At 47.9% G+C, this 16341-nt stretch overlaps 1 protein-coding gene across 1 annotated transcript; it reads left to right on the top strand.

Annotated features, from left to right (window-relative positions):
• Positions 1 to 490: 490 nt before the first annotated feature.
• On the top strand, positions 491 to 2982 carry LOC124679470 (coniferyl alcohol acyltransferase-like). Its single transcript, XM_047215219.1, has 2 exons — positions 491 to 959; positions 1826 to 2982. The coding sequence occupies exons 1-2, from the start codon at positions 546 to 548 to the stop codon at positions 2765 to 2767; spliced, it is 1356 nt and encodes a 451-aa protein (XP_047071175.1). The 5' UTR covers positions 491 to 545; the 3' UTR covers positions 2768 to 2982.
• Positions 2983 to 16341: the final 13359 nt, after the last annotated feature.

The following is a 16341-nucleotide window of genomic DNA, read 5'->3' as shown; positions in this document are numbered from 1 at the left end:
AACTCAAAACGTGAAGTAATTGTAAAGTGAGGGAGAAGCTGGTACATGTTTCGACCGTCTCACCCACGCGTAAACTTATTGCATATGCTACCAGCCACCTAGGTTCATTAAATTGGTACATAATTCTTAGACAAGTATACGCAGTATTCCAATATTTACTCCATTTCTAACAACAGTCAGATAGGTTCATTTATTGCTCGGGGATTCACCTACGCCACACAAATGGCTGTGTGATTACGAGAGCAACCCAGCTCGGGCGGACATAGTCCGCGTTCAGACAAATACCACCAAACCCAGAGTTAAAAATTGGCAGGGCAGTGAAATGCATACGATCGATTAACTACTTGGAAAGAGAAAAAATTCCAGAAGAAGAACTAGGTGCATAATTTTGTGAACGAACTTTGCACTCTTAAGCTGTCTACCTAACCCCGCATCTCTTTAAATAGCATCGCACCCTCCCGTGCTGCCTTCAGAAGTTCAGAACCAAATTACAAGCTCCCTTGCTCTAGTCTTGGCTGTCTTGCGTATAACAAGAAACTCACACCATGGTGAAAGAAACCAACGAAGTTCACGGCGCCGAGGTGACAATCCTCACGTCTGCCACCACGACCGTGGCGCCGGCGCTGCCGATGCAAGAGCACCGTCTGCCTTTGTCGAACCTGGACCTCCTCCTGCCGCCCATCGATGTCGGCGTCTTCTTCTGCTACCTCCACCCCGCGCCAACAGCGGCCGCGCTCAAGGAGGCGCTGGCCAAAGTGTTGGTCACGTACTACCCGCTCGCCGGGGAGGTCGTGGCCAACGCGGACGGCGAGCCGGAGGTGCTGTGCAGCGGCCGAGGCGTCGACTTTACCGAGGCCAGCGCCGACGACGCGGAGCTGCGGGAGCTCCGGCTGGGCATGGTAGACGAGGGCGTGGAGAAACTTGTACCCGCCAAAAAAGCCGGCGTCATATGTGTTCAGGTAGTATGTTAAGAAACTACTAATACGTACTCCGTATATAACACTATACTCACCATAAAAGATCTACTCATTAATTTGTTTACAACTATAAAAAAATCAATTAACTGAATGAAAATAACTAATTGATGGTTAGATAGCTCATATTTCATTTTTGGAAGGGAGATGGTCCCAACCTAAGCCTATCACTACTAGGAAAATGGCTATAGCTGCAAATTATGCTGCCGGCGCACCAAAATTAGCGTGCTCTGCCGGCACGCCAGGAACTCGCCGCGGTGGAGAAGAGCGAACACTGCCGACGCACCATGCCGCAGCTGCACCGGCGATAAAAGTAGGACGTGGCTCCGCCCGCTCCGGGTCTCTGGCCCAGGATTTACTGCCGGCAGCAACAGAGCTACCGCTGGCGTACAAGCAGGTGCGCCGGTAGTAGTCGTTTACCACCAGCCCGTTTCCAACGGCGGGCTCTGGTGCGCCGGCAGTAGTGCTTTTCCTAGTAGTGTATACGTGTACATGTAATATAGTACTACTATGTTACATAAACGTGTACGTTACATATCATTGTTGCATATACTTCCTATGTACCAAATTGTACGACGTTCTAGTATATTATTATACTCTATAAAACGTCTTATAATTCGAGATTACCTTTTATATGTGGGCGACCATAATTAGAGAAGCAGATACTAATAGAAGTGTATTGTACATTTTTTAAAAATCATAGTAGTATTAAATGAACGTGAGAATTTTAGTCTTTCCTTGTTCTTCTTCATGACATGAAAACGTGAAATGCACGAGAGAAGACAGTCTTCTCAACATTTGCATATACCTTAATTGCGTCTCATATGGTTCTTGCATGCATGGCCATGCAGGTCACGAAGTTTAAGTGTGGTGGCGCTGTCGTCGGCTGCACTTTCGACCACCGTGTATGCGACGCCTACTCCTTCAACATGTTCCTCGTAGCGTGGGCCGCCGCCGCCCGCGGTGGCTCTGCAGCTCTAGCCCCGTCGTTTCGCCGCTCCCTAGTCGCTCCGCGCGACCCGTCGCCGCGCACACACTCCACCGACGCTCTCATCGATCGCCTCTTCTCCCCTCTTAGCTCCGCACCGCCGCCCCCTCCATCCTCCGTCACCGCAACCGCCGTCAACCGCATCTATCACATCTCCGCCGCCGACGTCAAGGAATTGCAGGCCAGGGCAGGGCCTACGCGCACAAAGCTCGAGGCGTTCACGGCCCACCTATGGCAGCTCTCCTCCAGGGCAGCCTCCGAGCGCCAGAGCCTATGCTGCATGGGTATGGTTGTCGACGGGCGCGGCCGCATGTTCCCAGATGGCGCCATGGAGGCCTACTTTGGTAATGTGCTGACCATAACATATGGCGTCATCGGTGTTGATGACCTCCGCCGGCGCATGGCCCTCGCCGACGTGGCGGACGACGTGCACCGGTGGGTGCGGGAGGCCGCGACGGGCGAGCACTTCCGTGGCCTGGTCGACTGGGTGGAGGCACTGCGGCCCAAGCCGGCCGCCGCCAGAGCGTACCTGGGTGGAACCGGCGGCGCCGAGGCGACGGCGTGCATCGTGTCGTCGGGGATGGGTTTCCCCGTCAGCGAGGCCAACTTCGGTACGGGCGTGCCGGCATTCGCGTCATACCATTTCCCATGGCCGGCCGGCGCAGCGTACGTGATGCCGATGCCGAGTGCGCGTGCGGACGGCGGCTGGGTGGTATACGTGCACGCGTCACCTGAGTTGGTCAAGGTGATGGAGGAAAAGCATTCTATTTTCAAAGCCCTGGATAACAGCTATGTGTTTGGATGAAGGGGTGACATGGTAATATATATACGGAAATAACATAGGGCTGGGTGGCTCGGTGTTCATTGCCAACTAATACTGTACATTTATTGCGTACCATTTGCATGTAAAACCACATTCTACAAGTATGTGGCCGTCTGACGTCTCGTGTATATATATGTCATGTCGGCCTGTTATTTTTTTAAATTGTACGGCAGAAGCTCCGCTTTTATTTACACTAAAGAAGGAAAAAAAAACAACGTTTGTCTTTAGAAAAGGCCTGTTATTTAGAATGTGTGTATGCACGTGGAGCACTCGTGAGACCACCAATTACATCGTTGGTGGTAACTTTTCTTTTCCGAACCGTCCAAAAATGCCATCTCTAGTAGTTAAGTGATAACAAAGCCTTATGTACGCAAGCACAATAGGAATCGGGCGCTGCACCGACGGCCCCGAGCTCTCGACGTAGCCGTAAAAGGCCGTTCGGCAAGACACGTGGGTCCTCGGCGTACACCGTGTACGCCGACGGTTAGGACTAGCACTCGGCGTACGGGCCCTTGACCCTGGCTGGTGGGGCGATGCCGTCCATTAACGGCCGTCTACGCTACGCAGACGGCCAGGCCCTCGGCATAGGAGGACGCGTGGCGCGAGCAGCTGGCACCTATGCAGGCGCTACGCCGACAGCCAGGCCCTCGACATAGGAGGATGCGTGGCGCGAGCAGCTAGCGCATGTGCAGGCGCTACGCCGACGGCCAAGCCCTCGACATATGAGGACGCGTGGCGCGAGCAGCTCGCGCCTAGGCTGGCGCTACGCCGACGGCAAGGCCCTCGGCATAGCTGCGGCCATTTGGCCGTAGCGAGGGCATACGCCGACGGCTGCCCTCGACGTACTGTCAACCGTTTGGTCCTAGCCACAACCGCCGGCATAGAGGTGACCCTTTTTTGGATTTGTTTCGTGCGCTCGTTTGGCAACAGCAAAATTCACAGAAGCAATATACACATAAAATGATGTGCAAGTAGATCATAGGAGTATAAATGATCAAATCATCATCCAAAATGTACATAGGAGTGTCATAGCACCATGTAGAGACACACATATGACTAGTAGTTATCCAAAATGTACATGCTACATGTCTATCTCGAGGCCAAAAGCCCTAATGCTTTGGAGACGGGGTCGGGTGAACCCGAGGTCTCCACTGGTGAAAATAGGCGACGGCCGGCGATATTATGCTCCAGTAGAAGCTGCAGAAGAATCACCAGTAGAAGTGCCAGGAAAAGTACCGGGAGTACCATCAACAGAAGTACGGAGAGAACCACCAAAAGAATGGCCAGGAGAAGGACCACCGTGATGAACCAGTGTGCTGTCATGCCCACCCTCCGAGGCATGACCAAAGTGTTGGTTCATGTAATGTCCCGTTCCCTACATGTTCCCTAGCTGTTAGCAACTTGGGAGGCAAAGGAAAGGCGCAACCAATGGTTTGGCAAAGAACTTACCGGTGTCAATGCGTAGTATATGTCCTAGCGAATCTTTCCCTCGATGGCATCAGACGCCTCCCCTGGAAAGGGAGGCTGCTCCCCTGAATACAAACTTTGTCCAGTTCGCATAGACATCATCATCGCGTGCAAGATAGTTTACATGGAATAAATAAAGCATCAAACTAGAGGAAATTGGAACTTGTCATCTTTTGCAAAAACAAAGGCTTAAACTTACATTTACATACGCCATGTAGGACGTCAATTCCTGCTGGTGCTGCCAAAAGGCCTCCTTATATTTTTCATATTCGGCATCGAATGCCACCTCAAAGTCAGGTTACAATTTCACAAACAATGAATCTCGTCAACATTTTGCCATGAAGGAACGAAAATTGGAAAGAGGATGAAAATGAGGAAAACTTACATCGTATGTGGATCAATGAGGCTGTCGATGAGGTGGGATAGGGAGGTTGTCTTTGGTGAGGCCCGCCTTGAGACGCGTGAAGGTCGGGGTGAGGGTATCACTAGTAGAAAATGGGTCATTCGTTTGGAGCTTCAAGGAGCATTAGTGATGGGATTCGTAGCATAGAAAACAAAAAAATTCCTACCGCAAGAACAAATAACAAGCCAAGATCCAATCTAGAAGATGGTAGCAACGAGAAGATCATGAGACTAACCCTCAAAGATTTCCAAAGCCTACGAGATTAGATCTCGTTGTTGCTGTAGTCGATCACTTGCCGCTTTCGAAAGCGCGTAGAAGATCTTGACGGTGCCACAATCGGGCAGCACCTCCGTACTCGGTCACACGTTCGGTGTTGATGACGACGTCCTTCTTCCCGTTCCAGCGGGCAGCGGATGTAGTAGATCCTCCTCGGATTCCCGCCAGCACGATGGCATGGTGACGGTGGTGGTGGAGATCTCCGGCATGGCTTCGCCGTAAGCGCTGCGGGAGAAGAAGGAGGAGGGAGAAGCTAGGGTTTGGGAGAGGGGGGGCTCTAGGGCGCCGGCCTCAAAGCCCCTTGGGTGGTGCGGCCAGCACTACTAGGGAAAAGCCTATAGGTGGAGGCAAGTGGTGCCGGCGCACCACCTTGGACGTGCGCCGGTGGAAACAGTTGTCGGCGCACCACTTTGCAGCCGCGCCGGCGATGCAGGACTATCGCCGGCGCACCTCCCGAAAAGACGCGCCGGGGAAAAATCCCGGCATGGCCGCGGCCGATTCGGGCCAGGCCCAAGAATCATTGCCGGCGCACCAGCCCGGGGTGCGCCGGCGGAAAATGCGCTATTGCCGGCGCACCCACGGGCTGGTGCGCCGGCAATGATTCTTGGGCCTGGCCCGGGGGTGATATAGCCGAAAGGGCTATGTGCTGCCGGCGCACCCATGCCCTGGTGCGCCGGCAGTAACCTGGTGATGTCTACGTTCCCCCTCCTTTCCTGTAGACAGTGTTGGGCCTCCAAGAGTAGAGGTTTGTAGAACAGCAGCAAGTTTCCCTTAAGTGGATACCCAAGGTTTATCGAACTCGGGGAGGAAGAGGTCAAAGATATCCCTCTCATGCAACCCCGCAACCACAAAGCAAGAAGTCTCTTGTGTCCCCAACACACCTAATAGGTGCACTAGTTCGGCGAAGAGATAGTGAAATACAGGTGGTATGAATAAGTATGAGCAGTAGCAACGGTGCCGGAAAAGTGCTTGGCGTGTAGTTGATGGTGGTGGTATTGCAGCAGTAGTAACGCGATAAAACAATGAAACAAGCGAGTAGTAACGCAGTAGTAGTAACGCAGCAGTAGTAAACAAGCAAGTAGTAACTCAGCAGTATTTAGGAACAAGGCCTAGGGAATAGACTTTCACTAGTGGACACTCTCAACATCGATCACATAACAGAACAGTATAAATGCATACTCTACACTTTTGTTGGATGATGAACATATTGCGTAGGATTACACGAACCCTCAATGCCGGAGTTAACAAGCTCCACAATAATGCTCATGTTTAAGTAACCTTTAGTGTAAGATAGATCAACGCTACTAAACCAAGTACTAGCATAGCATGCACACTGTCACCTTCATGCATATGTAGGAGGAATAGATCACATCAATATTATCATAGCAATAGTTAACTCCATAATCTACAAGAGATCACGATCATAGCATAAACCAAGTACTAACACGGTGCACCCACCGTCGCCTTTACACACGTGCGGGAGGAATAGAACTACTTTAATAACATCACTAGAGTAGCACATAGATAGTAGTGATACAAACTCATATGAATCTCAATGAGATCATTGTATTGAAGTACATGGAAGAGAGATGAACCACATAGCTACCGGTACAGCCCCGAGCCTCGATGGAGAACTACTCCCTCCTCATGGGAGCAGCAGCGGTGATGAAGATGGCGGTGGAGATGGCAGCGGTGTTGATGGAGATGGCAGCGGTGTCGATGGAGAAGCCTTCCGGGGGCACTTCCCCGCTCCGGCAGGTGCCGGAACGAGTTCTGTCCCCCGAATTGGAGTTTCGCGATGGCGGCGGCGCCACGGTAACTTTTCCGGAGTTTCGTCAATTGGTGTCGAGGTTTTAGGTCACGACGACTTAAATAGGCGAAGAGTCGGAGTCGGAGGGGGCCCGGGCTGCCCGGACCATAGGGGGCGCGCCCCCCTTGGGCCGCGCCGCCCACGGGTGTGGGGCCCCCCGGCACCCCTCCGACCTTTCTTCGGTGCTCCGGAAGCTTCGCGTATTTCTAAGACTTTCGGCGTTGATTTCGTCCGATTCCGAAAATATTTCCTTACTAGGATTTCTGAAACCAAAAACAGCAGAAAACAAGAACTCGTCCTTTCGGCATCTTGTTAATAGGTTAGTTCCGGAAAATGCACGAATATGACATAAAGTGTACATAAAACATGTAGATAACATCAATAATGTGGCATGGAACACAAGAAATTATCGATACGTTGGAGACGTATCAGCATCCCCAAGCTTAGTTCTCGCTCGTCCCGAGCAGGTAAAACGATAACAAAGATAATTTCCGGAGTGACATGCCATCATAAACTTGATCATACTATTTGTACAAGCATATGTAGAGAATGCAGCGATCAAAACAATGTGTATGACATGAGTAAACAAGTGAATCATAAAGCAAAGACTTTTCATGAATAGCACTTCAAGACAAGCATCAATAAGTCTTGCATAAGAGTTAACTCATAAAGCAATAATTCAAAGTAAAGGCATTGAAGCAACACAAAAGAAGATTAAGTTTCAGCGGTTGCTTTCAACTTATAACATGTATATCTCATGGATAATTGTCAATGCAAAGCAATATAACAAATGCAATATGCAAATATGTAAGAATCAATGCACAGTTCACACAAGTGTTTGCTTCTTGAGATGGAGAGAAATAGGTGAACGGACTCAACAATAAAAGTAAAAGAATGGTCCTCATAGAGGAAAAGCATCGATTGCTATATTTGTGCTAGAGCTTTGATTTTGAAAACATAAAGAGAGCATAAAAATAAAGTTTTGAGAGGTGTATGTTGTTGTCAACGAATGGTAGCGGGTACTCTAACCCCCTTGCCAGACAAACCTTCAAAGAGCGGCTCCCATTTTATTTTATTTCTGGATGGCACTCCTTCCAACCTTTCTTTCACAAACCATGGCTAACCGAATCCTCGGGTGCCTGCCAACAATCTCATACCATGAAGGAGTACCTTTTTATTTTAGTTTTATTATGATGACACTCCTCCCAACCTTTGCTTACACAAGCCATGGCTAACCAAATCCTTCGGGTGCCGTCCAACAATCACATACCATGGAGGAGTGTCTATTTTTGTTAATTAATTTGGGACTGGGGAATCCCATTGCCAGCTCTTTTTGCAAAATTATTGGATAAGCGGATGTAGCCACTAGTCCATTGGTGAAAGTTGCCCAACAAGATTGAAAGATAAACACCACATACTTCCTCATGAGCTATAAAACATTGACACAAATAAGAGGTAATAAATTTTGAATTGTTTAAAGGTAGCACTCAAGCAATTTACTTTGGAATGGCGGGAAATACCATGTAGTAAGTAGGTATGGTGGACACAAATGGCATAGTGTTGGCTCAAGTATTTGGATGCATGAGAAGTATTCCCTCTCGATACAAGGTTTAGGCTAGCAAGGTTTGTTTGAGGCAAACACAAGGATGAACTAGTACAGCAAAACTCACATAAAAGACATATTACAAGTATTATAAGACTATACATCGTCTTCCTTGTTGTTCAAACACCTTACTAGAAATTATCTAGACCTTAGAGAGACCAATTATGCAAACCAAATTTTAGCATGCTCTATGTATTTCTTCATTAATGGGTGCAAAGCATATGATGCAAGAGCTTAAACATGAGCACAACAATTGCCAAGTATCACATTACCCAAGACATTTATAGCAATTACTACATGTATCATTTTCCAATTCCAACCATATAACAATTTAACGAAGAGGAAACTTCGCCATGAATATTATAAGCTAAGAACACATGTGTTCATATGAACCAGCGGAGCGTGTCTCTCTCCCACACAAGCATGATGTAATCCAATTTATTCAAACACAAACAAAAACAAAAGCAAACAAACAGACGCTCCAAGAAAAAGCACATAAGATGTGATGGAATAAAAATATAGTTTCAGGGGAGGAACCTGATAATGTTGTCGATGAAGAAGGAGATGCCTTGGGCATCCCCAAGCTTAGACGCTTGAGTCTTCTTGATATATGCAGGGGTGAACCACCGGGTGCATCCCCAAGCTTAGAGCTTTCACTCTCCTTGATCATAGTATATCATCCTCCTCTCTTGACCCTTGAAAACTTCCTCCACACCAAACTCGAAACAACTCATTAGAGGGTTAGTGGACAATAAAAATTAACATGTTCAGAGGTGACACAATCATTCTTAACACATCTGTACATTGCATAAAGCTACTGGACATTAATGGATCAAAGAAATTCATCCAACATAGCAAAAGAGGCAATGCGAAATAAAAGGCAGAATCTGTCAAAACAGAACAGTCCGTAAAGATGGATTTTATTAGGCCACCAGACTTGCTCAAATGAAAATGCTCAAATTGAATGAAAGTTGCGTACATATCTGAGGATCATGCTCGTAAATTGGCATAATTTTCTGAGCTTCCTGCAGGGCAGTGGGCTCAGATTCGTGACAGCAAAGAAATCTGGAACTGCGCAGTAATCCAAATCTAGTACTTACTTTTCTATCAACGGCTTAACTTGGCACAACAAAACTCAAAACTAAGATAAGGAGAGGTTGCTACAGTAGTAAACAACTTCCAAGACACAAATATAAAACAAAGTACTGTAGCAAAATAACACATGGGTTATCTCCCAAGAAGTTCTTTCTTTTTAGCCATTAAGATGGGCTCAGCAGTTTTAATGATGCACTCGCAAAAGATAGTATGTGAAGCAAAAGAGAGCATCAAGAGGCAAATTCAAAACACATTTAAGTCTAACATGCTTCCTATGCATAGGAATCTTGTAAATAAACAAGTTCATGAAGAGCAAAGTAACAAGCATAGGAAGATAAAACAAGTGTAGCATCAAAAATTTCAGCACATAGAGAGGCATTTTAGTAACATGAAAATTTCTACAACCATATTTTCCTCTCTCATAATAACTTTCAGTAGTATCATGAGCAAACTCAACAATATAACTATCACATAAAGCATTCTTATCATGAGTCTCATGCATAAAATTATTACTCTCCACATAAGCATAATCATTATTAGTAATAGCGGGAGCAAATTCAACAAAGTAGCTATCATTATTATTCTCATCAAGTGTAGGAGGCATAGTATAATCACAACAAAATTTACTCTCAGCAGTAAGTGGCATCAAAAGACCACTATCATTATAATCATCATACATAGGAGGCAAAGTATCATCAAAGAAAATTTTCTCCTCAATGCTTGGGGGACTAAAAATATCATGAAAACCAGCTTCCCCAAGCTTAGAACTTTCTATATCATTGTCAACAATGGTGTTCAAAGCGTTCATACTAATATTACTACCAGCATGCAAAGAAGATTTCATAGGTTTTTTAATTTTCGCATCAAACAATCCATGTTTTAAATCAGGAAATAGAATAAGAAGCTCACTCTTGTACATTATGCCAAACTAGTGTAAACAAGAAACAACAAGATGCAATTGCAGGATCTAAAGGAAATAGCTTTGAGCACACACACAACGGCGCCAGAAAAATACTTTACCTGGGACCGTAGTATGAGAGCCTTTTACCTTTCCTCCCCGGCAACGGCGCCAGAAAAGTGCTTAGTTGCCGGGGTTGCCGGTGTGTGTGTGCCGTTTACCTTTCCTCCCCGACAACGGCGCCAGAAAAGTGCTTGATGTCTACGTTCCCCCTCCTTTCCCGTAGACGGTGTTGGGCCTCCAAGAGTAGAGGTTTGTAGAACAGCAGCAAGTTTCCCTTAAGTGGATACCCAAGGTTTATCGAACTCGGGGAGGAAGAGGTCAAAGATATCCCTCTCATGCAACCCCGCAACCACAAAGCAAGAAGTCTCTTGTGTCCCCAACACACCTAATAGGTGCACTAGTTCGGCGAAGAGATAGTGAAATACAGGTGGTATGAATAAGTATGAGCAGTAGCAACGGTGCCGGAAAAGTGCTTGGCGTGTAGTTGATGGTGGTGGTATTGCGAGCAGTAGTAACGCGATAGAAACAAGTAAACAAGCGGTAGTAACGCAGTAGTAGTAACGCAGCAGTAGTAAACAAGCAGTAGTAACTCAGCAGTATTTAGGAACAAGGCCTAGGGAATAGACTTTCACTAGTGGACACTCTCAACATCGATCACATAACGGAACGGATAAATGCATACTCTACACTTTTGTTGGATGATGAACATATTGCGTAGGATTACACGAACCCTCAATGCCGGAGTTAACAAGCTCCACAATAATGCTCATGTTTAAGTAACCTTTAGTGTAAGATAGATCAACGCTACTAAACCAAGTACTAGCATAGCATGCACACTCGTCACCTTCATGCATATGTAGGAGGAATAGATCACATCAATATTATCATAGCAATAGTTAACTCCATAATCTACAAGAGATCACGATCATAGCATAAACCAAGTACTAACACGGTGCACCCACTGTCGCCTTTACACACGTGCAGGAGGAATAGAACTACTTTAATAACATCACTAGAGTAGCACATAGATAGTAGTGATACAAACTCATATGAATCTCAATGAGATCATTGTATTGAAGTACATGGAAGAGAGATGAACCACATAGCTACCGGTACAGCCCCGAGCCTCGATGGAGAACTACTCCCTCCTCATGGGAGCAGCAGCGGTGATGAAGATGGCGGTGGAGATGGCAGCGGTGTTGATGGAGATGGCAGCGGTGTCGATGGAGAAGCCTTCCGGGGGCACTTCCCCGCTCCGGCAGGGTGCCGGAACAGAGTTCTGTCCCCGAATTGGAGTTTCGCGATGGCGGCGGCGCCACAGTAACTTTTCCGGAGTTTCGTCAATTGGTGTCGAGGTTTTAGGTCACGACGACTTAAATAGGCGAAGAGTCGGAGTCGGAGGGGGCCTCGGGCTGCCCGGACCATAGGGGCGCGCCCCCCCTTGGGCCGCGCCGCCCACAGGTGTGGGGCCCCCACGGCACCCCTCCCGACCTTTCTTCGGTGCTCCGGAAGCTTCGCGTATTTCTAAGACTTTCGGCGTTGATTTCGTCCGATTCCGAAAATATTTCCTTACTAGGATTTCGAAACCAAAAACAGCGAGAAAACAAGAATCGTCCTTTCGGCATCTTGTTAATAGGTTAGTTCCAGAAAATGCACGAATATGACATAAAGTGTACATAAAACATGTAGATAACATCAATAATGTGGCATGGAACACAAGAAATTATCGATACGTTGGAGACGTATCACCCGGGTAGTTATTTCTGCTCAACAACCACTCCCCCCACTACTACCACTCCACTCCTCCACACAAGCCCGAGCCTTCTCCCAACCCAGCTCATTTTTTCCCATTTCTTTCCCCAATTTCACCAATTTGACCAAACAAAATCATATTTTTTGAGCAAATCTTTCCTTCCTACATGCATCTCCCACATCTCCATATGTAGATCTAGATCTACTATCCCGCATTGACCGCTCAATCTAGATCTAGATCTAGAAAGTCGGCTTCCATACGCCGTGGTAGCGGCGCGACGTCTCGATCTCGTTGACGAATATATCAAACAAATAGGTGATTAATGAACAAATTGAGGAATGAAATCGACGTATGTTGGACATTTGAAGCAAAGCTCTCGTGTGTGGCATATATATATATGTTGTGCTTGTGCTTGTGTGTGTTAGCGTTGAAAATGAGTTGCCAACGTTGCGCCGAAATGTTGATTCTTTAAGTTTCCGTTTCGGCACATTTCTGGCGCTCCTATGTCCTACCGTGTAGGAAGGTCATGCCGAAATTTTCCGTGAAAACTACCGACGGATGCATGGTTCTAATCAATTATGTAATCTTACCATGCAGGCGATAATGGTTATCGAGATGAGTGAAAGCATCGTGATGAGATATCTGAAACACGCGATCATCGACATGTATAAAAATAACCGCACGGAGGTATTGTGTCCGTGCCGGAGATGCAAACGAGGGAAATGGTTTGACCCGTATTCAGGCAAATTGCAGGGGCACCTGCTCACTAATGGTTTCATGCATGGACACACTCAATGGATGAGTGATGATGGCGCAGAGGTCAATGGGGCGACGGCGGCAGGTGGTAAAAATGGCCGGCAAGAAGGAGGGCATCATGATATTGATGACGATGAAGAGTTTGTCGCACATGACGATAACCTTGACGACGACAATAACCTTGACGACGACAATAACCTTGACGACGACGAAGAGGTGCCGCTAGCTTCAGTCGTGCGGGACCCTCATCTTCAAGATCTGCTTCTCGAAAATAAGAAAGGCGCCAAGCGGAAATCAAAGCTTGAGCAACTCGAGATAGACTCGAATACTCCGTTGTATGACTCAGGTCGCGGGTTGGGGGAGTCTCGCTTGAGAGTAGCTCTCGATGTGCTGCAGATGAAGGCGAAACACGGATGGACGGACACAAGCGTCGACGACATCCCGGAATACGTGAAAGATCTCCTTCCTGCCGGGAACACGTGTCCCGGTAGTCTAGCCGAGGCCAAGAGAATCACGTGCCCTCTCGACTTACCCCACGAAAAGTATCACGCCCGCATCAACGACCGTATCATGTATCGCAAGGAGCACATGGACAAGACCAAATGTCCCGTGTGTGAAGCTGAACGGTACAAGAAAGGGAAGAAGAAAGCTCCTCGGAAAGTTGTGTTGTACTTCCCGCTCGCCCCCGGCTTCAACGGTTCTACGCGGACCGCAAGGAAGCAAAGCTCATGCGCGCGGCACGCGAAAAGAAAGGAGGCGGTGTTGAATGATGAAGAGCGGATTGAGCACCCGGTCGTTGACACACCCTTCGGATGCAAGCCGGTGGAAAGCATTAGACAATGAATTCGGAAGTTTTGGGGCAGATCCCGTAAACATCGGGTTGGGTGCGAGCACGGACGGATTCAATCCGTTCGGAAACCAGAGCAGCACACATAGCACATGGCCCGTGTTTGTATGGATCTACAACCTCCCGCCCGGCTGTGCATGAAGAGGAAGTACATACGGATGAGTATGCTAATTCAAGGGCCGACACAGCCAGGAAACGATATCAACATGTATCTCGAACTATTAAAGGAGGAGCTTGAAACGTTGTGGGCGGAGGAAGGGGTAGATACATGGGACGCCGTCGCGGAAGAATATTTCCCTTTGAGAGCCGCGTTGATCACGACGGTGCAGGACTACCTCGGATACGGTTACATTTCGTGCCAGGTGTGCCATGGACACAAGGCATGTGTCAGGTGCATGGAAGAGACGATGTTTTTGCAGCTTGGTAAGGATCCCGACTCTTCGAAAACAGTTTACATGGGGCATCGAAGGTGGCTACGTAAGACTGACCCGTGGAGAAAGCGTGGAGATCCGTTCGATGGTACAAATGAACCCCGAGGACCTCCACGTAAGAAGAGCGGCGAAGAGATCGATACATTACTCGAAAGGTTGGAAGGAGTGCCCTGCGCCGGGAAAGATTCGTCAAAAGCCTCGGAGAGAAGAAGAAGAAAAAGGAAACGACGCCGCTCATTGGTGTATGGAAAAGGAGGTCCGTGTTTTGGGACTTGCCGTACTCGGAAAATTCTCGATACACCTCACCGCCTTGATGTCATGCATATTACAAAGAACGTGTGCGAGAGCTTGCTTGGCACTCTTCTCAACATGCCGGACCGGACCAAAGATGGGCCGAAAGCAAGACATGACCTGAAAGTTTTGGGCATCGGGGAAGAGCTTCGGATCCCGGCGGCCCAAGAGGGACATTCGGAGGAGGAGGCGGACGGCGGTCGAAGCGCAAAAGGATTAAGCAGCCAGACTATTACTCGTCCCCCTCCTCGCTTCACTTATAGTCCGGCCGAGGTCGATCAATTTTTCAATTGCCTTCTAGGAGTCGAGTGCCCTTCGGTTACTCCGGCTAATAAGCGTATACATGGACCCCAAGAAACGAAACTTCAGCGGCATGAAGTCTCATGACTGTCACGTGATGATGACGCAGATTCTTCCGGTTGCAATCCGAGGTATAATGGATGACCATGTCCGTGCAACGCTGATCGGGCTCGTAACTTCTTCGACGTCATAACTCGGAAGTCGATAAGCGTGAAGAAACTCGCAAGGCTCCAGGAAGAGATCGTGGTGATCCTATGTGAGCTTGAGATGTACTTCCCGCCTGCATTCTTTGACGTGATGGTCCATCTGTTGGTCCATATCATGGATGATATCGTCGGTCTAGGGCCGGCATTCTTACACAACATGATGCCGTTTGAAAGAATGAATGGGGTCATTAAAGGATACGTTCGTAACAGGTCACATCCGGATGGAAGCATCGTACAGTGGCTGGCTCACCGAAGAGTGCATCTCTTTTCGCACGAATTATCTAGACATCGAGGACCCTGTTGGTTTGCCTCAAAACAAGCACCTCCGCAGGTTCGAGGGAGTAGGCCACAAAAATGGAAGGAAGGAACCGCACGTGCACATGTCCGGTCGGACTTCCGACTTTGACAGTGGCCAACTTAGTAGCGCTACAACACATTGACTTGATCGATCCTTGGTTGAAAGAGCACAAAACCATGATAGAGAACAGTGGCAAGCCGATGATGACGGAAGCAGTAAATATACAGAGAGCACAACTCCTCTTTCGCGCGCTGGTTCAAAGACCACATTGATGCTAATCCCCCACCAATGGATTCCGACAAGGATAAACTAGTATTGGCCTTGTCACATGGCCCCGCGCCCAACATCATGACTTACCAAGCGTACGATATCAACGGGTACACATTCTACACGGAAGAAAAAGACAAGAACAGTGTTTACCGAACTCGGGGGTAACGATGGATTCCTGGACGGGTGACGTAAAGACTAGATACTACGGAAGAATCGAGGAAATCTGGGAGCTTAGCTACGTCTGGGGAGAAAGTGCCGATGTTCCGTATCAAATGGGCTAAGAGCGTCACAAAAGAAGACCGGTATTTCACCACCATGTTTCTACCCGAAGCCAACAAATCAAAGTCCACGAACGCCACCGCGCAGAATGAGCCATGGGTACTGGCAGAACACGTGCACCGATGCTTCTTCATAACCGACCCATCCGAGGCCTAGCCGTGTTATCGTGAGGAGAGGCAAGAGGACCATCGTCGGAATGGATGGAGTCGCCAACGAGGAAGACTTCGAAGGACAAGTCGGAGACCCAATGATGGAAGAATTCGAGGACGAAGACACAACATACACCACAAGAAGAAGCAGGACCACGCTACCGAGGTCAGGTCGACCCTTCAAAAGAAGAAGTCACGACACGGGGCTAAATTATTCAACGACGAGCAAGAAAAGCAAGAAGAAAGCGAAACACTCTTCTCAATCGATGATGTAAAACTTTATTTGCAATCTATAACTCATATTTTGTGTAATTCATAACTACTCATATGGTCATGGCCAATATTTTATGTATGACTAATT

Source organism: Lolium rigidum, chromosome 7, assembly GCF_022539505.1.
Source record: "Lolium rigidum isolate FL_2022 chromosome 7, APGP_CSIRO_Lrig_0.1, whole genome shotgun sequence".
Lineage (NCBI taxonomy): Eukaryota > Viridiplantae > Streptophyta > Magnoliopsida > Poales > Poaceae > Lolium > Lolium rigidum.
The sequence above is the reverse complement of the archived record's forward strand: the minus strand, read 5'-3'. Positions and strand labels throughout refer to the sequence as shown.